The sequence below is a fragment of the Paramormyrops kingsleyae genome, chromosome 11 (assembly GCF_048594095.1).
Source record: "Paramormyrops kingsleyae isolate MSU_618 chromosome 11, PKINGS_0.4, whole genome shotgun sequence".
In the NCBI taxonomy this organism is placed as follows: Eukaryota; Metazoa; Chordata; class Actinopteri; order Osteoglossiformes; family Mormyridae; genus Paramormyrops; species Paramormyrops kingsleyae.
In genome coordinates, this window is record NC_132807.1 from 9841298 (window position 1) to 9864135 (window position 22838).

The 22838-nt window shown below is 50.1% G+C and overlaps 1 protein-coding gene across 4 annotated transcripts in view; it reads right to left on the minus strand.

Annotated features, from left to right (window-relative positions):
* Positions 1–22838, minus strand: part of LOC111845615 (coronin-2B) — a 40907-nt gene that overhangs the window by 14259 nt on the left and 3810 nt on the right. For 2 of the 4 annotated variants that reach the window (XM_072717999.1, XM_072718002.1), the window contains exon 3: positions 4941–5141. In XM_072717999.1, the coding sequence (XP_072574100.1) occupies positions 4941–5141 (201 nt within the window). Of the gene's footprint in view, positions 1–4940; positions 5142–6787; positions 7034–22838 lie in introns of those variants that run through there. The other 2 variants (XM_072718000.1, XM_072718001.1) reach the window with 2 other exon arrangements.

The following is a 22838-nucleotide window of genomic DNA, read 5'->3' on the forward strand; positions in this document are numbered from 1 at the left end:
TCCTCCTTGTAAAAATATTCAGATCATCAAACTGATTGTCAACCCTACCTCAAAAAAATCTAAATAGCATTTTGAATATCTGTAAAACATCACCTTTCATATGCTTAGGAATATGAGTGAAATGACATTTACAATTATATTTACAATTATATTTAGGCCTATATGTAAAGTTATTTTTTCAAGGTGTTTCAGTTTGCACACTACATGACTGTGGGATTGATTTGGATTTCCATTTCCGTTTACAGTAGTTGCTATGGCTGAGGACTGGGTAAAAGCACGATGAAGCATGGCCTCTCGCACGTCCAGTGAGACTCTGGTGAGGCGTCCCGGTCTGCACTGCCTCCCTGATCCATGCAAAGGGGCCATATAACCGATTTTAAGGTTCAGTGCTGCCAGTATGGTTAGTGTGTGCCGTCTGGGCAGGCCTGTGACTCACAAAGTGTTTTTTTTTTTGGGAGGGGGGGGGGGGGAAGGCGGGGGACGGCTTTTAATCAGAATGGAAGCGCCATGGTGGGGACTTCTCATTAACACCCCTGCATGTCCATAAGAGCCCCTCCCAGCTGGAGCAGTGCCTATTGCCCTATGTGGGTGTGGGGGTCGCCACCAGCCCACGCCCCCCCCCCCCCGCACGGGACTGGCTCCCCTCTGGTAGCCCCGGTGATGTGAGGCTCGTTTTTCAGACATGCCGGTCGATCTGGCTATTTCCGGCCGGGGGGGCGTCTCTGGGGGACTGTGCCGACCCGCGAGGTCTTTCCGGAACCTCGGGCATGAACATCACCAGCAAGCTGCTATTCAGCATGTGCCGGAGGATGGATACAACTCCGTTTTTAGGCAAACATTTAAGATGGTCACTAATTCAACTGCTTAGCAACCTGCAAAACCCATCGGCAGATCGGCAGGTCTTAAATTTGATATTGCATTTATTCATGTATTTATTTAGCTATTTAACTAAATATGTATCTGTTTTTAAATAGCTGTACACCATTTATTACTCAAATATTCTACAGGGGAGCTACATTTTATGCTGCTATATTTACATTTTATGTATTTAACAGATGCTTTTTGCCAAAGTGATGTAAATTTCATGAGAAAGGAGGGTCAGATGGTTCATGGAAGAAGTGAAGGTCATGGGCGCAGCAATGAAGCCACTCTGCCAAGCATGGGATTTGAACCAGCGACCTTCTGCTCTTGAGTCGCATCTTAATTCTCTTCGTCCAAAGCAAGATAGAGCAGAGTCCACCAGCATCCCTCATCGGCCCATCGGTGATGCGATCACCCTGCCGGTCACAAGGTTTGAACCCATGATCTCCCATGATCTCTTGAGCACGGATCCTTAATCTTCAGGGCTACATGCCGCCCACACTTCCTTTACAGGGACTTTAGCACATGTTACATAACATATCAGGAACCAAATCTTTCTTCTGTACATTTGGGCCAATTGCAGACAAGCACAGGCCACAGACAGATTTATTGCTGTTCTCTTTTTCCTGGCTGGAGCATCAGGTCATTCCAAAGTTTTCCAATTTGTATGCCTCCTGCAAGTAAATGGAGGTCCTGCATCATAACGGGGGGGGGCAGCACTGTCCTTCAGGAAGAGGACAGCGGGCGGCCATTTGCATGTGGGGCTCATCAGCAAAGAAGTATAAGCAGAGCGAAGCGACACTGAGGCCATGGTGCTCATGCTTTGGCGGACAGCCAGACAGACGCCATGAAAAACATGAATTCATAAGAAACATTAAGGGCTTTCAGCGTTGCCTAGGCAATGTGGAGAGGCTCGGTGACATTAAGTACAGTTAACAAAAGTGCAGTTTTGGGCTGATCCAAGTTCCCCATGGCGATGCCTGAGAGGGGTTTCACCATGTGGCCGGCAGTGTGGGGCAGCATACGGGGCTGCGGGGCAGCGGGGGGGGGGGGGCAGCTGGCAGCTGCGGGGGGATGGGTGCAGAAACAGAGGGCAGACATGGGGGGGCGGGAAGAGCAGTGGGGAGAAAGAAATCAACAGTCCATCATCGCAGCTTGCTGCTGCCTGCACTCTGCTTGCTGAGAGCCCAGAAATCAACCACAACACTACAGTTACTCTAACATTCCCCTGGAGGCCATGGCAGAGAATTCATGGCAGAGTATAAGCTGCTCATGAGGGCCAAATCAGAGGCATTGCTCCCGTTCCTGTTTCATCCCTGTTTTTTTTTACTTTGTGCCCTGCAGAGGGGCTTTGGACTCTGCTCTGGGCAGTACTGTGCCCCTGTCTGGCATATGAAATTCTTTTAGACACAAATAGTACATTGTAAAGTCTGAGTGGGAAATGCTTAATGTGGACATAATGTATCTGTGTGTTTATGACAGACCTCTTCATTGGCTATTATATTTTTTATGATCTCTTCTTTTTAAGACCTGCATGTATGACAAATCTGTTGGTATTTAAGATAAAATTAAGACTGGTGGTGTAAACAGGATGTTCCTGAACCTGGGGCTGATTCCTGGAAGCACACAACACAAGCCAGGGGTCACCCGGGATTGGACGCCCATCTAGAGCAGGGGACACCAGGCATGGGACACCCATCTAGAGCTGGGGACACCCGGGATGGGACAGCCATCTAGTGCAGGGGACTCCCAGGATGGGACAGCCATCTAGAGCAGGGGACTCCCGGGATGGGACAGCCATCTAGAGCAGGGGACTCCCAGGATGGGACAGCCATCTAGAGCAGGGGACTCCCGGGATGGGACAGCCATCTAGTGCAGGGGACTCCCAGGATGGGACAGCCATCTAGTGCAGGGGACTCCCAGGATGGGACAGCCATCTAGTGCAGGGGACTCCCGGGATGGGACAGCCATCTAGTGCAGGGGACTCCCGGGATGGGACAGCCATCTAGAGCAGGGGACTCCCGGGATGGGACAGCCATCTAGTGCAGGGGACTCCCAGGATGGGACAGCCATCTAGAGCAGGGGACTCCCGGGATGGGACAGCCATATAGAGCAGGGGACTCCCGGGATGGGACAGCCATCTAGAGCAGGGGACTCCCGGGATGGGACAGCCATCTAGTGCAGGGGACTCCCGGGATGGGACAGCCATCTAGAGCAGGGGACTCCCGGGATGGGATGCCTATCTAGAGCAGGGGACTCCCATGATGGGACAGCCATCTAGAGCAGGGGACTCCCGGGATGGGACAGCCATCTAGAGCAGGGGACTCCCAGGATGGGACAGCCATCTAGAGCAGGGGACTCCCGGGATGGGACAGCCATCTAGAGCAGGGGACTCCCAGGATGGGACAGCCATCTAGTGCAGGGGACTCCCGGGATGGGACAGCCATATAGAGCAGGGGACTCCCGGGATGGGACAGCCATATAGAGCAGGGGACTCCCGGGATGTGACAGCCATCTAGAGCAGGGGACTCCCGGGATGGGACAGCCATATAGAGCAGGGGACTCCCGGGATGGGACAGCCATCTAGAGCAGGGGACTCCCAGGATGGGACAGCCATCTAGAGCAGGGGACTCCCGGGATTGGATGCCCATCTAGAGCAGGGGACACCAGGCATGGGATGCCTATCTAGAGCAGGGGACACCAGGCATGGGACGCCCATCTAGAGCAGGGGACACCCAGGATTGGACGCCTCGTATAGTGCAGGGGACACCCCGGATGGGACAGCCATCTAGTGCAGGGGACACCTGGGATGGGACGCCCATCTACTGCAGGGTACCCACCGACACACATTATGAGCAATTTAGAGCTGCATTTCTGAACGGGGCCCTTGTGGACTCACAGGCAGCCCATGTTTTTGCTACTGGGAACTGGGAGTGAGCAAAAATATGGACTGTCTGGCAGGGAGCCGGGAGGGACCAAAAATGTGGACCGCTTATTTTCAATTCTCTGAATAAGCACAGGGTTAAGTAGGAACAGGGAATGACAAAAGGCCAGGTCCGATGTAGCCGCCAAGCAGTGAGAGGTGGCTGTGCAGGTACCTCTGTGCCTTTTTATTTATGCCACAGTGCCCAGTGGGTTTCAGCTGATGACAGCATAACTCCAATTTACAGAGCGAAGGCCTAATAGCTTCCCTTGGCAGGGACTCGGGGCAGAAAGGCTTTGGTGCCACACGCCATGCAATGGCTATGGCTGATGTCACATTACAGGGACAGGTGCTCAGGCTCCTGCTTATCACACCAGTGCCATGTTTCACCAGTCAGATGAACAGTTTGCTGTTATAACTGTGTGGCTAAATTATCCTCCAAACTGTGCAGCTTAATTAGCCTTCAAACTGTGCGCCTAAATTAGCCTCCAAACTTTGTAGCTAAATTAGCCTCCAGTGCTTTTGCTTGTAACATTAATCCAAGACAAAGCCTCGAAGCAGCTGGACACGTTTAAGACACGCTTGTGCAGATAAAGCCACCAAATGTGGGGCATATTTAATCTCGAGTCAGGTGACAAAGCACTCAAATGGGACACCAACCCGGCGAATAGCTCAGACGCTCAGTCTGACAGGTTAGCGTTAGCATGTGCTAGCGAGGCTTTGTGGACAGCCTGCAGTAGGAATGGAAACTTGTCCCGAGCTGCTAATTACTGTTTCATGTGCATCTGCATCATGCCTAAAATAATGTTCCTACCACAAGGTAGTAAAAGGCAGCTGAGGTGTAACATTTTCCACTACCTTAGCTAGTGCAGTAGCTGATTTTGTCTGGAATGCTACGTCTGGGCATTTATGGACCCTGAGTAGACAGTGAATCACCACATTTACAGCTATAAAGTAATTTTTGAACTATAAAAAGACTGTAATCAAGGCTTAGATGCATGTCTACGTCCCGTTGTTACACTGATTTGCTTGTGTTCTTTTTTAATCCTGGGAGGACACAAGCACCTTCACTGTCTGACAAAGACCCTGTGAGGCTGTTCAGCTTCCAAAAAGCGGATTGCTGTCTGGCCATGCAGGGGACGGTTGTGGTGGTTACCTGGGTGACGGGGATGACCAGGAAGGATCCCCCTCCCGCGCTCTCTGTGACGATGGCGAGGAACTTGGTGTTGACGGCACAGAAGTGGTTGTCATGGACATTCTTGGTGATGGGAATGCCGTCAAAACAGTGCTCCCGGTTGCCGACCTTGCCGTACACATTTCGAAACTTGGAGCTTCGATACGTTGGACGCCATGACATCTGCGGAGAGGAATGCAAGGAAGGCAGGAAGTGAGGGATGAGGGACTGTAGCAAATGGCCACAAAGCAACAGCACTGCTTAGCATCGCAGCCCCTAAGCTGACCGACCAGGTGGCCCACAGGGAATCAGCTATATAAAGGAAACAGACAGATGTTAATCACAGGTTCCTCTTTGAGCGTGCAGTGTCTTTGGGCCTCCAGCTGGGTGTGAGAGTAATTTACTTTACAGTAATCAGCATTGTGCTCAGTGCTTCACCTCCACAGATCAGGCGCATTATTCAGTATCAGCATCACGTTATTCACCACAGCCTGAGTACAAGGAATCTGTTTCAGTGAAACTGGTCACATTAAAGTACAAAAAGTAAATTACAAAAATAACATCGTAGAGCAGAGTTTCCCAGATCCGGTCCTGAAGGCTAGTCTTGAGTTTGCGGGTTGCTCAAACACACCTGCCAGACCTGGCAATTTGAGCAGGGAAACTGCAAAATGACCTCCAGGACTGGAATTGGGGAGCCCAGTCATGGAGAATGAACATAAAGTGAGTACCAAGCTGCAGCAGTAAGAGTAAGGGAATTACTCAGAAAGGTGCAACGGGACAAACAAGCAGACAGTGCAGTGCAGAAAGCTGATCCTGCACTCAAATGCTGACATGCAGGCAAGTGAACCCCCCACAGTCCCCCCCCATGTGATTATTAAGTGGAATGGCCCGAAAATAAAGAGTCTTTGAGACAGGATGCATTGGAGGGCAAGGAGGGCGGCAGTCTTGCATTCAGAGAAGCCAGTGCTCTCCCTCTGTATGCTGTCTGTTTTTATTAGGTAAGACGAGCCACGACGAATCGAAATGACCCGCGTTAATCTTACAGCACAAACAAGCCTGAAACCTTGAGGATTGGACCAAACAACAAACGAGGAGAACAAGGAAGTGGAAGTTGAAGAATGTGCCCCATTGCCCCAGTCTGACCGGAAGGAAGCTGGGCTTGATGACATCACGCGGGGCATGGAGGAGCGGCGAGCGGCGTGGGCGAGGACTGTGAGCTGTCTGCAGACAGATGGGGTGCCGGTGGCACTAATGCCCCTCATCTGCCCGCTATGTCTCCTTGGCCGAAACAGCGGTAACCTTGTGGACAAGAGGGAGGCCATGCGGAGGGCATGATGGGTAACGATGGAGCTCCAGCTGACGGGGAGAGCCCTTACAAGGCCTCAGGCAGGTGATGGATGAGACCTGACTCTGCTTTTTCTTCTTATGTTTTTTTTTTAAATTGATTTTCTATTATGTAGTGTTTTTGCAATTTTATTTCATTTTTAAACTGTGCCTTCTGTCAATTTGTCAATACTCTTACCTTTTGTAATGCACACGATTCCTGCTTAGGAATTAACAACGGAACAGAGGACAACGTCCTTACTAGAACAGCAGCCCTGGATGTAAGTTCTCCTCCCTGGAACTTGATATCGATTTGCTCACACAGCAGAATGGAGTGGCACGTTCAGTTCACTAGTGATACAGTTACCCTTGAGTGCCCTCTTCCTGTGGACCCTCCTGCTTAGGGGTCAACCCAGCCCCAGGCTTATGGTGCAGGGATGGCAGATTCAGACCCAGGAGCTGCTGATTAGCAAGCCTTCTATGTGTTAATCAAGCCAACGCCTTACCTTTCAGCTGCAGAATGTGTCTCAGCACCTTGTGGTCAGCGGGCTGCTCTCATATTACAGACGTCCACCTGTCCTTGCTCTCAGCTCCGCCAGCACACTAACCGTCATCAGTCTGTCTCCTCCCACCAGTCAGGCCTCTCTCTCTCCCTCTCTGCTTGCTCTCCGTCTGCTGCCTCTCCACAGACTTGCTCCACTGTCTTGCTCTTTCAGCTCCCGTGATCTCTGACTCTCACATCTCTGCCTCTCTCTCCCTCTCCCTCTCTCTCTCTCCCCCTCTCGCTCACCCTTTTTCTCTCCCATCCTGATGCGCTCCAATCCTGAAAGCCATGCAATTGGCTGGGACAGAATTGGCTACCGACTATTGACAGATTACTTTCTTGGAATACAAATGCAGATGCAAATGTGCCGTTGCTCCTCTTGGAATTCTTACTTCATTCCCTGGAAAATTTAAAGACACAAGACCACTTTCTTCTTTTTCCAAAATAGAGTCTCCATCTAGCTCCCTGACTCTCCTCACTAAAATATATTAATTAAAATATCAAAAGCACATTTGCATATAAATCAAGTTCCATAAGGATTCATTTTCAGCTTATATTTATGGTCTATAAATAAGAATGTTATCAAATTACCTTCAAAACACAGGATATTCAATGTATTTGTGTAATCTTTAATTTCATCGAGTAAGACTTTGAAAGATTAAGTATTTTGCTCTTAAAAGGACACCTGGACTCAATAAAAAATTAGCAAGTGGTTCTTAATATTGGGCTTAATCTTAATCTTAGTCCAGAGGGCCCACATCCATGACGGCTCAATTCAGACCTGTTGAGCACACATCAAAATGTATATTTCAATGTAACTATAAAGCTAAATGATCACACACATGCAGTAATGCTAACAGATCTGTTCCTCATATTACTTGGGTTTATTTGCATTGATAAGTTTCTTTCAGTAGAGAGATGTGTACAAGCGTTGTCTTCCAAAATAAATATATCTAAAAATAAAGCAATAAAAATTTCTTTTCCTGTGTCCTTAGACAAATTTGGTAACTGAGCGTTAAGTCCCTCCCACATCCTGTGTGTCACAGGAAGTGAGGACACGGTGGCTCTGTACCTGCGCTCCTTCAGCTGCAGGGACACGCGCCAGCAGAGAGGAGTGAACTATGTGCTGCCAATTAGCTGAAATGAGCACAGCACAGGGCTCACAGGCCGAGGGGCGGCTTTCCCGACTGCCGGACGACTCCAGCATCTTTTGGCTCAGTAATGCTTCGTCATCCCTGTTCTGAGAACATGGTTTATAAGCAAAAAGACGTCTGAGCGAAATGGTACGGCAGAGCAATGCAGCAGAACCTGAGCCGCATTTAAGGATAATTCCACGATTGTTGCATACTGTATGGGGGCAGCATGACTTTACACACAGCTCTGTTACCATGGGGGGGGGGGGTGTTGAGTATCACAGTAGTAATATATCTTTCATGTAACACTAGGGGCGGAAGCCACCCATCAATCCAGCATTTCTGAGCGTGTGGAATTCCTTTCACCCGCACGATGGCTTTACTTCTACGCGGCTGTCGTTCCTTGGCCTGCATGAGCGTCTCCAGGGAGTCCGTGCGAGAAAAAGGTCAGCCTTTGGCCCAACCCACCTTTCTCCTCGGAACGAGCACCCGCCTCGGGCCCGTCTCTCGCCTGAGCGAGCTTCAAAGCCTGGCCTGGCCTGGCAGCCGCTCTTCCACTGCCTCAGCAAAATCACAAGGCTCTTTGGCTGCAGCCACCATCCCCTGCTGCTCCTGTTAATGTCCCCCACATCCCCCACCCCCCGCAATTATTCCCACCCCTCTCAGGCTAAAGTCATCCATTCCCATGGCCGGTTCAGAGGAGCATGGGCCACGGCACATTTCTCACATCCAGCTTGCGATGATATCAACACTCAGGTACATGAGAACCTTATTTTTGAGATGAAAGCCTTCAGAATTCTGCTGAGAAATGTTTACATTGCACCGCGGCACTGCTAAAAGACACGAGCCTCTGAAGCAGAAAAATCAGGCCGATATGCTGCTGGTTTATCGTGTCACACTGGCTGAAGGGCCTGCAGGACTTCCCCCGTAATGAAACACTGGAGGCTTGCCTGGTCTGACAGCCCCTTTGCGTACAGCAGCGAGGCCAGATGCCCGACCCCTGCAGGCCACTCTCCACCTTCTCAGATGACCCACTTAGCCATGCTGTTGTTGTTTATCTGCTTCCAGTTTTTAATATAGTTTTGCTTCTTTTCCCTCCAGCAGATTGGCAGCAACATATTGCAGTGTGCTTAATATAACAGTACAAACGCCATGTGTCACTCCCCAGCAAACAAGCCAGCGCCACGAGCGTTTGTTTCTTCTCTGTATCTGATACAGTTTGCTTTCCCGTCAGTCTGCGCTTGGCATTTCCTCCTGAAAGTATTATGCCATCATTAAGGTGTCTCTGCACTGGAGATTCACAGGAGGGATGGAAACCAGATGCTGGGCGTAAGCCAGCGGGTTACAATAAATGCAACACTACAGAAAAGTAGGAAATGTTTTCAGTAAACATGATCAAAACTAATATGAGTCTCCACTGGTTTTCAATGAAATCTGGAAAAGTAAATCTCTCCTTCTCAACTGGTCATAAGTTCTGTGTTCACAGTGCATTTAGTATGTTTTCCTTTGTGAATGAGGTCTCTGTCTGGTAATAAATAAAAGTATCTGCAGCCTAAGATAAGTCATCTTTCAGGCAAAAAGCTGCACTGAGAAGATGGTCCAGTGAGACACCAGGAGGTAGAGTGCGACCTGCACGGGAGGCTCGTTCATCCTGAGGTTTGTTCCTAATTTCTCTCCTTGCTAACAGAATCTGTAGAACTACAGGAATTTGCTGCCTATTGCGGCTGCTTGGTCCATGTAAAGGCCCAGGAACGTGAAAAATAGGGATATTTAGCACTTTCATCGAAGGAGGTCAAGGAAAACCACTTTCGCATCAGACCAGGTGAGGCTAGATACCGATGTGAAGATGACGCAGCCTTGTGATCAGGTATCGTCACCATTCCGCTACAATTTGGAAAAGTGTCCATGCTTTGTAAACAGTAGCACATGTCTTTGTTTATTTCTAACTCGCCACTGGGCGCCTGGATGACACACTCTTCTCTACCTGCTTTGTATTGCCCTCAGAGCCAAGTCAAGATCTGAGTCTCACTGCTCTACTAGCTTGAGAGGTGACCCTAGGAGAAAAGTCGCTGGCAACTCAAAGTCACCACTCGCTGATTTTGGAGAGATCTCCAGCAGCAGGCAGGAGATACGGTCAATGTCCTGTCTGATATCTCAGAGATTGTGCTCCTTGCATGAATGGGGTCGGCTTGGGCCATGTTTCACTTCATGCTGATGCACTCGCTGCTCTATGTAAATCTCTTTTAGCAAAAGTATCTGCTAAGCAAATAAATGCAAATGAGTCATGAACGGGGGGGTCAGGGGTGGTGTGTTTAGAGGTGTGTAATGTGGACATTCGCTGGATCCGCAGGCAAAACGGTCTTTGACACACAGAGACACTATGTTGGGTCTGTCCTTCCTTCCCAGGTTGACGGTGCACCTTGCCATGGGAATACAGACAAAGCCAGTGTCGTCCGGCTTCAGGCGCCGTTGGCATCCCCATAGGTGCCGTCGGGGTACCCGCGCCCCTTTGGTTGGCACTTCTTCCCTTTATCGCCGATGGCCAATATTGCTGCTCTTGGCATGGTACTCTCTCACAGCTCTTATTCCCTGGAGGAGCCGTTCGCTTGTTTGTTTTATGATCATTTTGTGGGTTAGTTATTAATATGAATGAGAGAAGGCACCGAATGAAACAGCTCGGCCTTGGTGGACATATATATCCCACTGTGCCGGTGGCCAACATCGTGCAGCCAGAGAGAACACTGCCTTCCTGCTCTGCAAAACCAAGCGACTGAAGACAAAACTCGCAGGAAACCCTTGGACGTCACCCTAGGCAGAATGAGCACGCGGCTTCATTTTATCTCTCCATTTCCTGTCCGCTGGCTGCGGGGCGGACAGATCTGGCCAGGCGCAGTGAGCAAAGGCGTTATGTTCCCGCCGCTTTTTGAGATCCCACAATAATGTGACCGCAGCCTTGAATGCGCCCTCTTGTTCGCTGCCTCAGGCCCATGTGAGATGCACGATTCTCATGGGGACCGGGGTTCCCGGCGTTGCAGCTCATGGCTGCGAAAGGAAGTGGGTTTTTTTCTTTTTGTCCAGAGAAGCCGAGGACGGGAGACAAAGGCCTTAATGGGAGGCACAGGGCTTCTGTCTGGCTCGTCACCTCGCCTGTGGAGCTCGGATTGTAAGCTGCCGATAGACAGCGGGCTGTTCCCCCTTCCCAGGAGGGACGCTTGTAAAGTCGGTTCCGATGGCTCTCCTTAGGCCCTCGGGAAGGGAACTGTGCCCCGGTTCCCCCACTGATCCTCCTGGCACCTTTCCAGGGGTTCTTGGGAGCTGTATTTCGATGATGGATGGAGGACTGAGGAATGAAAGAAAGCACCCCGCAGTTTAGGGGATGCTTGGGCATGGAGCAGCCCTGACACGCCCCCCTGCCCGCTCCGTGCCGTACATGTGAGGGGTGGCACAATGAAGACTCATCGACGGGCAGATGGGATGTTAAAAAAAATCAGAGGATGTCAGAGATCCCTTTTCCAGCCACTGAATATAGATGATTTAGTGGAGAGAAAATCTAGACGTCTCTCCCAAATGCACTTCCGCCATGAAACCCATTGGCCGGTGGACTGTTACATCTGTTACATACAAATATTCCCCGTAAGGGCAGCCACTTCCGAAAGTGTGCGAGTGTGTATAGAGGAATGCACGCCCCAAAAGTGGGGTTTGGGGGATCTGGGGAAATGTTACAGAATTTATTACATTCCTGCAAGTTATTACTAGACATAAAAGGGAAAGACACAGCAGTGCAGAGCAGACCAAGGAAAGAAATGCCACTTTCACACAGATGAACGTCACTATGCTGAGACCGCAGGGATGCTCACAGCCACCTACACAATGACTTGCCGCATTCGACCTCATAACAATGGCTGCAGAAGAAAGAGGGTAAAAGTTTGTATTATGAATTCAGAGTACCAGTACTTTTCCTTATTGCATCACAGTATCTCTAAGGAAGCTGACCCCCGAAGAAGATAGCGATGTTAAATCTGAGTCATTCTCTCTAAAATCCCTGCTTTACATCTGCACACATAAGAGCGAACAGCAGGCATCAGCCAAGTCGCCATCTCCGGTATTCTACACGCATCCCGGCACCAGCGCATTTAACCTGACGTCACTCGCAGGTTCTCACGGTGGCAGCAAAGGACCTGGTGTATCGGTGCTTCTGCTGTGTGACTCTTAACCACCGAATGGAAGCTGTCTGTAGCTGAGCGCAGAGAGCATGACGAGAGAGGATATCAGGTCAACTGGGATGAACCTTGGAGCTACACACACACAAAGTCACCTTTCCAGATTGGGCTACATTGCACATAAGATGGTAGTGTTTGAATATAGGTATGCATGAGCTGTTGATATGTGCACTGTACATGTGTGGATGTGTGGATGAGAGCCTCTTTTTATAAGAAGAAGCATGTAGATTTCTGTGTATGGCTGTGTGCCTCAACTGTGTCAAGGAAGGACAGTCTTGGTGGGTGGCTGTGAAGAGGGTGACGGGAAAGCAAGAACGCGGCAGACAGTGACTCCTCAACACGCTGGAAGGGATTGTAGCAGCGGCAGCTAACACCTGCCAATGGAGCGAAGCTGGGGAACAGCATGGCGTCTGCAATGAAATCATCTGTGGGTGACGAGGCTCTGAGAGGTCTGCAGAGTGCCCTTTCACCCTGAGAGGTCTGTGTGGAATGCAGAGCACCCCTTCACCACGAGAGGTATGTGTGGTCTGCAGAGCGCCCCCTCACAGTGAGAGGTCTGCGTGGCCTGCAGAGCGCCCCCTCACATTGAGAGGTCTGCGTGGCCTGCAGAGCACCCCTTCACCACGAGAGGTATGTGTGGTCTGCAGAGCGCCCCCTCACAGTGAGAGGTCTGCGTGGCCTGCAGAGCGCCCCCTCACATTGAGAGGTCTGCGTGGCCTGCAGAGCACCCCCTCACAGTGAGAGGTCTGCGTGGCCTGCAGAGCGCCCCTTCCCAGTGAGAGGTCTGCGTGGCCTGCAGAGCGCCCCTTCACCACGAGAGGTATGTGTGGCCTGCAGAGCGCCCCCTCACAGTGAGAGGTCTGCGTGGCCTGCAGAGCACCCCTTCACAGTGAGAGGTCTGTGTGGCCTGCAGAGCACCCCTTCACAGTGAGAGGTCTGTGTGGCCTGCAGAGCACCCCTTCACCACGAGAGGTATGTGTGGTCTGCAGAGCGCCCCCTCACAGTGAGAGGTCTGCGTGGCCTGCAGAGCGCCCCCTCACATTGAGAGGTCTGCGTGGCCTGCAGAGCACCCCCTCACAGTGAGAGGTCTGCGTGGCCTGCAGAGCGCCCCTTCCCAGTGAGAGGTCTGCGTGGCCTGCAGAGCGCCCCTTCACCACGAGAGGTATGTGTGGCCTGCAGAGCGCCCCCTCACAGTGAGAGGTCTGCGTGGCCTGCAGAGCACCCCCTCACAGCGATAGGTCTGCGTGGCCTGCAGAGCGCCCCTTCCCAGTGAGAGGTCTGCGTGGCCTGCAGAGCGCCCCTTCACCACGAGAGGTATGTGTGGCCTGCAGAGCACCCCCTCACAGTGAGAGGTCTGCGTGGCCTGCAGAGCGCCCCCTCACAGTGAGAGGTCTGCGTGGCCTGCAGAGCGCCCCTTCACCGCGAGAGGTCTGCGTGGCCTGCAGAGCGCCCCTTCACCGCGAGAGGTATGTGAGGCCTGCAGAGCACCCCCTCACAGTGAGAGGTCTGCGTGGCCTGCAGAGCGCCCCCTCACAGTGAGAGGTTGCGGGAAATACCGTCTGTCTGCCTGGAATGTCCCTGTCCGTCTGCCAGAGTGATGCGGATGTGAGGAGATGACTGGAAGATAACCCTGCCATTTGGGAGCCCCAGTTTGCAGTCTGCTAGTCCCACTCTCACTCCCACCAGTGCTGTGATTGGACAAAAGCTCCTCCTAAGGGCTATATACGACTTCCAAAGGTCACATGTTGCCCTCAACTGCTAGACAAATGTAGGTTATTTGGAATAACAACCTAGGAAGACTGAGACGGAAGACCAAGCGAGATATGTTAGATCTCATTTTGTGAGGGTTACAGTTCATGTACCTTTTTAGATCCTTCTAGAAAATTGTGAAATCCATACATGTTTTAAAAAGTTGCTATAAAAACAGAAGGGCAAAATTTAGATTGTTGTTGACAGTATTAAAATAGAGTCCACTTCCAAAAAAAACCATTAAGTTTGCCCTGTGCTTACTGGGAGAGGTGAGAATGGGGGAGGAGGAGAGAGTGCAATGATGAACGGAGGAGGCAGACAGCTGCACAGGGGCATGGTACTGCAGTAATTAAAGGGGGGCTTAGGCACACCCCCCAGGGAAGTGGACCTCATGGCGCTGACCCCAGTGCCGGGCACGTTAGCGGCGAGGGCTGCAGAGCCTCGTGCAGCGGTGCGCGAGCTGAAATAATTGGCTGTTTATTTCCTGTTGTGCTTTTCGGCAGATTATGAAACTTATCGGTTCATCAGCTGTGAAAAATTGGCTTAAACGTTACCAAGATAAACAGGCAATAATAAAAATACCATTTTTTATGATAAGAATTTTGTCAATAATTTCCCGGATGGTTAGTGAAATTACTGTGTTGATACAAGATAAACAGCTCTTATCATAAGCTAATTAAATTAATTATGCTGAAAACAATGCATAAGAATGGTACGGACCAGTAAGACATTGAAAAATGAAAGCAGCTGAATATTTGACACCCTCTAGCAATTGGATATTTTTTTGTCATATTCCATATAGGTTAAGTCAAGGTCGCACACGTAAACGTGCACATGCACTCATGCATGAAGTTGACCGCACACACACAGACACACACACAAGCCTGTACAGGACATCCGCTCCAGCCAAGGACATATCATTACCTCACCCAGTGTGCTGAACAAGCTCTTTAAAGCTTCTATTTAAACTGCCCTCTACAGACCTGAACGATTTTCATGGCGTTTTAAAACTGCACAGTGATTCCCGTGTTGTAATGTTTTCATAAAAGGGTAATATAATTTTACAGCAAATATTGATATAAGTATGAGGCCAACCACTGAATTAAGAGCAGAAGCAGGTGTGATGAGTTCATAACGTGCGTCTCTCCGCTTTCCGGGAGTGCTTGGCTCCGTCTCGCTAGGGCGGGCACATGTCAGCGTCAGTATGCCCCCCGTGGGCATCGGGAGGCCGGGAAGCTGGAGCAGAAGCTGCGGCAGAAGGAACCAGAAGCAATGCGAGGCAGATCTCCGTGGGGGTGGGGAGCGGGGCCGTCTGTTGTCCAGTTGACTAGCTGCCCCGATTATGGTTAGGGTGGGGGGCGGGATAAGGAGAAAGATTGGCCAAGATTGCCTCTGACTGTGTGTGCGATGGCAACACCCCGAATGCGCGACTGCTGAATCTCCGCAGTCAAAAGCCACAACCTGAGGTGTGCCAGGCAGTGCAGGGGTGTTTGAAAGCCACGGCTCAAAGAACAGGGTCGGAATTCTGATGACATCCCTCCCCCCACCCAAGAACGCATTTAACCCCTTGATGAATGCGCATCAATCGCCTGTGACGGTCCACACTCCACCTGAGGCAGTTTTGCCACAATTTTTCCTATTGTGTCAAGCGGATGAAGCATCTCGGCTGTCGGTTTACCGCCCACATCAGGTGACATTACCAAGACACGGTGTGTGTTTCCTTGCAGGGTTGTGACCCCTGCAGCGCGAAAGCTGACACTTTGTTCTGCCGCATGTAACCTCCCAGACAATTGAATTCAAAGCACCCGACAGAGAGCTGATCTCCCGTGACACGCGGTGGCCGCTGACTGGTTAATGCTGTTTGTGGCCGGTGTAATTAGGACAGGAAGCAGATGGGTAAGTGGGCATTAAGGATGGGGGGGGTGGGGGGGAGGCTCGCGGGAGGCAAGAGAGGGCAGGAGGAGGACAAGCGGGAAGCTTTTAAAGAGCAGATGGGGCATTTCTGTGACTCGGGGCCCCTCCATAAAGACAGAGGTTCCTTTCTGGGACAGAAACGATGGTAAGTGTTTGGACAAACAGAGACTTCTGTTGTGAGGACGCCTTACTGAGCTGTCTGCCTGTATGCCAGTGGACGGTCTACTACGCATGGCCGCACTGTGTCTTGTTGAAAGCTCATTGATTGTGACATATTTTTCACCATTTTGTGATTTTCTTTCTAGATTATCTCGATTAGATACCAGGGAATGGAAGCAAAAAATCATAACCTGCATGACTGAATGTGCAACAGCGAAGATGGAGAGGTCTATCGCAGAAGCAGATGAAATGTCATATTTAGGTTCAGAAGAAGCTTCGCTGCAGAAGCCAGTGATTAATGGCACTGAAGAAACTGTGTTCACTATGGGCGTCCACTTTAAATTCGTCAGGCCGGGGTCACCCAAGCAGGTGAGTGTTCCATTAGTACTAACGGTGTAATTGGTAACATTGATTTTGCCGTCTGCTTGACACAGTCCCTCCGATGTTAATCAGAGATGGGGGTCCTTTCTTACTTCATGGCGCTCCCCACTGTCTGTGGCGAAGAGCAGACACCCAGTCAAGCTGTCCTGGAAGGAAGCCTGCGGATGAGGGTCTGCGCAGGTCCAGAGCAGCCGCCCGAAGCTGCGTGACAGCCAGTCTGCATTACTCTGCCCCGCCCGTCTCCATAATATCCTGCCCCCCCTGCCGAAAGCCTGCCAGGAAGCCCCCTTTCTACACCTCACTCACCACGCCGGTGTCACTTTCAGAATAATTTTAGCTCCAGTGACCTTTGGTGGGACGCTTCATCCTTGCCTCCGCTCGTTACTCCCAAACCACCTCACTAAGCTGAGCTTTCCTCAGCATCTGACCCTTTGCGGCTGGAAGTGCATCTGTGCGTTTGCAGTTATGGAAGCATAGGAAAAAAAACAAAATAGACCTAATTTCCCAATGTGCTTATATGCCCTTTATGTCTTTATGTTTACCGACGTTTCAATGTTTCAACTCTGTCACAACTGCCGGAAACCAGCTGTAAAGTCATTTCAGGAAAAGGCGGGGAGGAACGTGCACTGTGCCTGGTTCCCATTGACGGGTCACCATCAGTGCTCTTTGAATTTGTCCTCTCTTTGTACCGGTTGTCCGTTTTGTAGAGTCCAGGCATGAAGCCCCTTTCTCTTTAGCTAATGATTGTTTAAAATGCAAACAATGTAGCTGCACTGCTGCTAGTTGGAGCGTTTATTTACGTGCCACACGGCAGTTAAGGCCTTGGGCTCAGCCACACACAGTGACATCGATTCTCCGCATTGACTTACTGTCTGTCCTTATATAGATTGTCCTGATCTGTCCTACTTCCATTCCTGGCCGTAAGGAACAGTCCTCTTTTCAAAGCTCTCTGGGGTGAGATTTTTTAATCTTGTCATTTAGTCCAGAAATAGTGATCATTGCAAAACCCCCAATTGTCTTTCTCGGTTTTCCCTGGTGTTCTCTCTCTCTCTCTCTCTTTCTCACTCACTCCTTCACTCACTCCCACTGGCATTGTGCAGTTTTGCCAAACTTCCTGTGTGCTGACAGGGGGACTACGTCAGACTCGCAGCTGTACTCTTAGCCACAGGACACATCTGCCCCCCGGCCAAGAGGATATCACAGCAGCCTCTTGGGGAGTCTGGCTCCCCCCATATTACGACAATAAAGTAAATGATATTAAAATCTTGAATCACACTAAGAGCTGGGAGACTTCTTCCTCGATAAGCACATAACGACACGCTGAGCTTGAAGCCCCAGAATGTAACCCACTCACAATTAGACCCAAGGAGACCCCGAGTTCCTTTCTGTTCCGAGGGTGCGTGCCCATCCCCGTCCGACCCACTCCCCAGCTGCGCACTATTCCCATGTGACCCGGTGGTCTGGTGGGGGGCAGGACGCCCAAAAACAGGATGTTGCAAAAGCCGCCCGACAGAATTCCCTGCAGGAAATGAAGCAGTAAATAAAAATGAAAATGCTGACGAGATCAGCAGCGGCCCCATACGTGTCTGAGAGGAGCCACATCTCTGTCTGCATCAGGCCTGAAACACGCTTCTAGCTGACAGCGAAGGAGATGGTTTGGGGGCTAAACAGCCCCCCTATTGTTCATGGGACGTCCCCATCCATCCTGGAAATACATCATCGCATCGCTGAATGAATGTATGTCACTTAACTAATGAAGAATATTTCCGCCTTCCTGCCTCCTAACCCCAGTCTGTCTGTCTGTCCGTCTGTCTGTGTGTCTGTGCATCTGTCTGTCTGTCTGTCTGTTCGTCTGTCTGCATGTCTGTCTGTCTGTCCGTTAGTTTGTCTGTGTCTGTCTGCGTGTCTGTCTGTCTGTGTCTGTCTGCGTGTCTGTCTGTCTGTGTCTGTCTGCGTGTCTGTCTGTCTGTCTCTGTCCCCCTTTTTATTGATTCTCTTGAAGGAGAAACTCTTGGCCACAAGCAGCACAGCACATACCTCCAGAGAAGCCGAGAGACAGGCCAGGGAACAGCGTATCAGGAATGTGCAGCCATAGGCTGCTCGGAAGGCACCTCTGTATGGGATTTAGTAAAGACCCCCTTCTCATCTGTCCCGAATGACGACAGCAGCGAGGTCACAGAGGGCTGCACTCTGCAGTCACACACAGCCAAGCAGGACCTTATTAAATGAAATTCTTTACTGCTCCAACTTTTTTTCCCCACAGGATGGAATCGGCTATAGACTACAGGAACATCTGAAAACCTGTTTCTGATCAGTGAATTTTATATGGAAAGCTGAGCTGAAGATGACATATAAAGTCAAGCCTCTGCCCATATCTCACAAATATTTTACAGATATCTTTGATTTTCTGTATGGTTTCACAGCAGTACAGGATATACTCTCACTCCTGTACAATATCACAAATGATCAAAAAAGATCCTGTTGAAGGGATTCCACTCAGCAGGCTTTCAGCATCAATGCTCTGTAACGCTCTCAGTCATGGAGACACAGTCTGGAGTGACTGGGCCATTGTGACTGGAGATGCCTCGGCCGCTTAAACGAGTGGCTTTGAGCCGTAGGGCCGAGAATGATCGCGGCTCACCGGATCACGCGTGATCACCCCCGGCCCTGCCGATGCCTGCTTTCCTGGGCATGCCCGGACTCCCTGGTGGATCCCGTTGGAAACTCTGACGTCTTTCTGAGGCACGCAGCTGTAATCCACAGTGAATGTGTCTCTACAGCCAGGAAGCCCTTTCAAACTAAAAATCAGCTGCTGGATACGCACATGTTGCCAAATGCCAGAAAGAGCCACGAGAGAATAATGATATTCTCACAGATCAGTTCATAGGATAAGCCCTTCTTGGTGAGTAAAGAGCAAAGAAAATGCTTTCTTTTCGGTGCCAAATGGCAACACTATGAAATAATCAGATGCTAAATTAAAATACCATAAAGCAAAACTATTTCCAGTCATTGTGATTCTCAGTCTGCTGGAGAATTCTGCATATACTCCATCAGTTCTGCTAAGGGTCTATTTTAAAAAGAAATCACTGTTTTATGAAATATTATAAAACTTGGGGTTATAGAGACACATTATTAGCTTATTTTTACTCCAGGACAGAGGCAGGTTTATGAACATGTCTGTGCCATTTCCGGGCCACTTCCCGCCTGCGGTGGCCCCTCTTTTGCGCCCAGGTGCTTCCCTGAATAGGCTCATGGATAAGCAGTTATGGAACATGGATTTAAGGACAATAAAGATATAATACAAACATATATCACACTTATGTTAAACTGGCAAAGCTACAATCCACGTTTCTTAGCAGTAAAAATCCTCTTTGTTGTGTTATTCCTTATGCAGAAGCCAGGTAGGTTGATGCAATGGAAACATTCAGTGTGTCTCCTGTAACAAATCTATTGGGTCCCAGCTCAGGTTTACAGCATCCCCCCAGGTTTACATGAGACCTCCTGACTGCTCCTGAGTTTTGGGCTCCTGCCACATCTGCCTCTTAAACCTGCTCATGTGACTCTGACTCAAGGTGGGCAAGGATGCCCTCCTGGGTCCTTCCCCAGACTCCAGGCTGGATCTTCCAGATTACTTTGTTCACCTTCAGCATGAGATACTCTCATCAGGAGAAGAAACAGACGTCGCTATGATTGATACAGCTGTTATTCCTCTTCTTACAAATATGCAAATTTGGAACAATAATTCGGTTTACTTAGAATGTCACTGAGGATTTTGGGCCTTTATTGAAGCAGAGCTTCTCGCACAGCAGAGAGGACACTGTAAAACAGTGGCTGAGAGGTGTGGATGGTGCTTAAGCCTGCGCTTGTTCTGCACAGCCTGAGCCATCACCCCTCTGCTTACGTCCTCTACCCAAGTGACACCCCTCGTCTAAACCAACCCGAGTGTTTCTAGTAGGTGTGAACACGCCCGACACAGATGAACTCCAGTTATGAGCCCCGGGTCTGACAGGGCAAAAGAGGAAAATCTCCGGAGTTCATGTGTCAAAATGGCTTCTTTGTTTCCGGAGCGCGTGACTGTGAGGTTGCATCCCTTGACATGTGTCAAGGATAGATATCACGTCATTTTTTTCTGGCAGGCACCAAATTCGGGACCAAAGAACCACTATAAATGTAGTTGTTCTCTTGCCCAGATTAGCCATAGACAGGCACTAATCTAAACCAGAGAGACTCCACAAAGCAAATGTCCTCCTGTCCTCTCAAGCTGACCAATCGCGTACCAGCACAGCACCTCAGCACCCGCCCCTGCTCCGGCTGTGTCTCCTTGCCATCATATCCACATGGGGATTCCTCCTTCCTGTTCCTTGAGTAGCGCTGTACACATTCCTCCTCTGGGCACAGCACACACCACTCGTGTCGCATTTGTCTGTGAAGTCTGACCCAGAAATGCACACAGATTCCAAACCACACCTGAAGAGGGGGCTGTCCTCACAGCTGTGACCCAGAGCTGGCCTGCTGGGGGGGAAGGCTACACCCCCACAGCGCACCTCTCCATTGAGGCAGACTGAAAGAAGTACAGTTGCTAACGCACTGCGCTAACAGCCTGGGTAAGCCATGCTTCGGCCCATCCACCCTTAGGCGGTTGGCGCTCAGAGATCTGCATGGCGGAGGTGGAGGCTGAAGCTGAAGCTGAAGGAGCCATTGGGGCCTCCTCAGGAACAGGACGAAGCCAAAGCAGAGCTGTCCCAGTGTCTGTGCATAAGCAGGGTTAGGCTTCCTTCTGAAGCCAGCTTCTCAGTACGTTCAGTGTTAAAGGCCACACTGACAGATGACTCAATAAGCTTTCGTAACTGTGCGTGGATCCGTCGGCTGATTCATCAGAAAAATGTGCATTTAACAGCTTTGTAGCAGTTCAGCGATTATGAAGGCAAATCGGAAGTGTAAGTATGATTATAATTGCACTTATACAGCCAACATCAGTTCCTCACTTAAAAAAATATGCCTGAGAGAGTTGATGACCTCATCGTTTGCTTTTAAATGAAATATCTATTTAATATCTTAGTAAAATCTTGATGACATCTTCACTCAGACCTTGCTCCATATCTATGTGATTTTTCACACAAAGGCGTTTGTGAGACCTGGGGGGGGGGAAGTGTAATCTTTATGACACGGAGCCTGTTGAGTAAGCAGGGTCTCTATGTGATCCTGTGACTGTCTCTCACTCAGGCCCGGTGATTCACGCGCATGGGGGGTGGGGGGGTGCCAAACACCGCCGCTGTGGTCTGGGGTTGCACTGCATACAGGACTCTACTGAATATGTATCACATCCCATCCAGTTTCCATGGATATAAAGCAGTGTGACGGAAGGAATGCCTGTCACGAAGAACCACAGTACGGGTTCGACGTTGATGCGAACTTATAATTAATTTTTAATGGTGTCTTTGTCTTGTCATTTTCATGCAGAATAACTGACTGATAATAGTTCTTTAGAATCTGCAGACTTCGACGTGCGATTTTGACCCTTTGTGTCTGAATTGTTTCAGCGATGCTTATGTGACTTGGGCCCACAGCTGACAGGAAGATAGTAGGAAATGCCCCCCCCCCCCCCATTATGCTGCAGAAGAATCCTCACTTCTTTTCAGGAAGTGTGTGACTGTGAGCTTTGGTTGTTTTATTTTTTCTGGACCCGACCGGCCGCGCCTGTCCTCCCCAGGGACCCTTCCTTCCCGCCCGGCCGTCAGCGCCGGGAATCGCTGCCCAGTCCTGTCCCTGAGCCAGCAGGAAATGCACACACACATGGCCCTGATCGCTGTGGGAGCCCCGCGCTCGTCACTCACGCTGACTGCACTCCCAGGCTCGTACTGGGAGTTCACTGGGTTACTGAAGCCCAGCTGAATAGCGCCTTACATTTCAGAATGTATGCATTTTCTCCCCTAGATGCCTGTGTCTTGATGCAGATAAGTGTGTGTGTGTGTGTGTTTGTGTGTGTGTGCATATATGTGTTCGCATACTGCATACATTTAAACGTGGGTGGACACACACATGCACACACACACACACACACACACACACTCAGAGCCAAACATAAGCACCTGCCCCCACACAGTCACATGCACATTCACAAAGATGCATTACATGAATCTGAACATGTGAGCATGCCCACACACACACACACACACACACGCAGACCCTAACCCTTACTCCCACACTACACACCAGCGAAGGCACCCCAGTGTGCATAAATAAGATGTCAGTGTCATTTTTTGTCATTTTAGCCTTGACTGAACAATGCATCTCTGTTCCACTGTCCGGACATTTACAGTAAACAGCTTTTTTTGCGTTACAGTGCCCATGACAGCCGGTTTCTGGTCTTCTCAGCTCATACAGCCACTCTGCTGGGCCTGTTCTCTGTACTGAGTCAGGAGTCTAAGCTCAAACTGTGTCATATCACCGTCTGGAT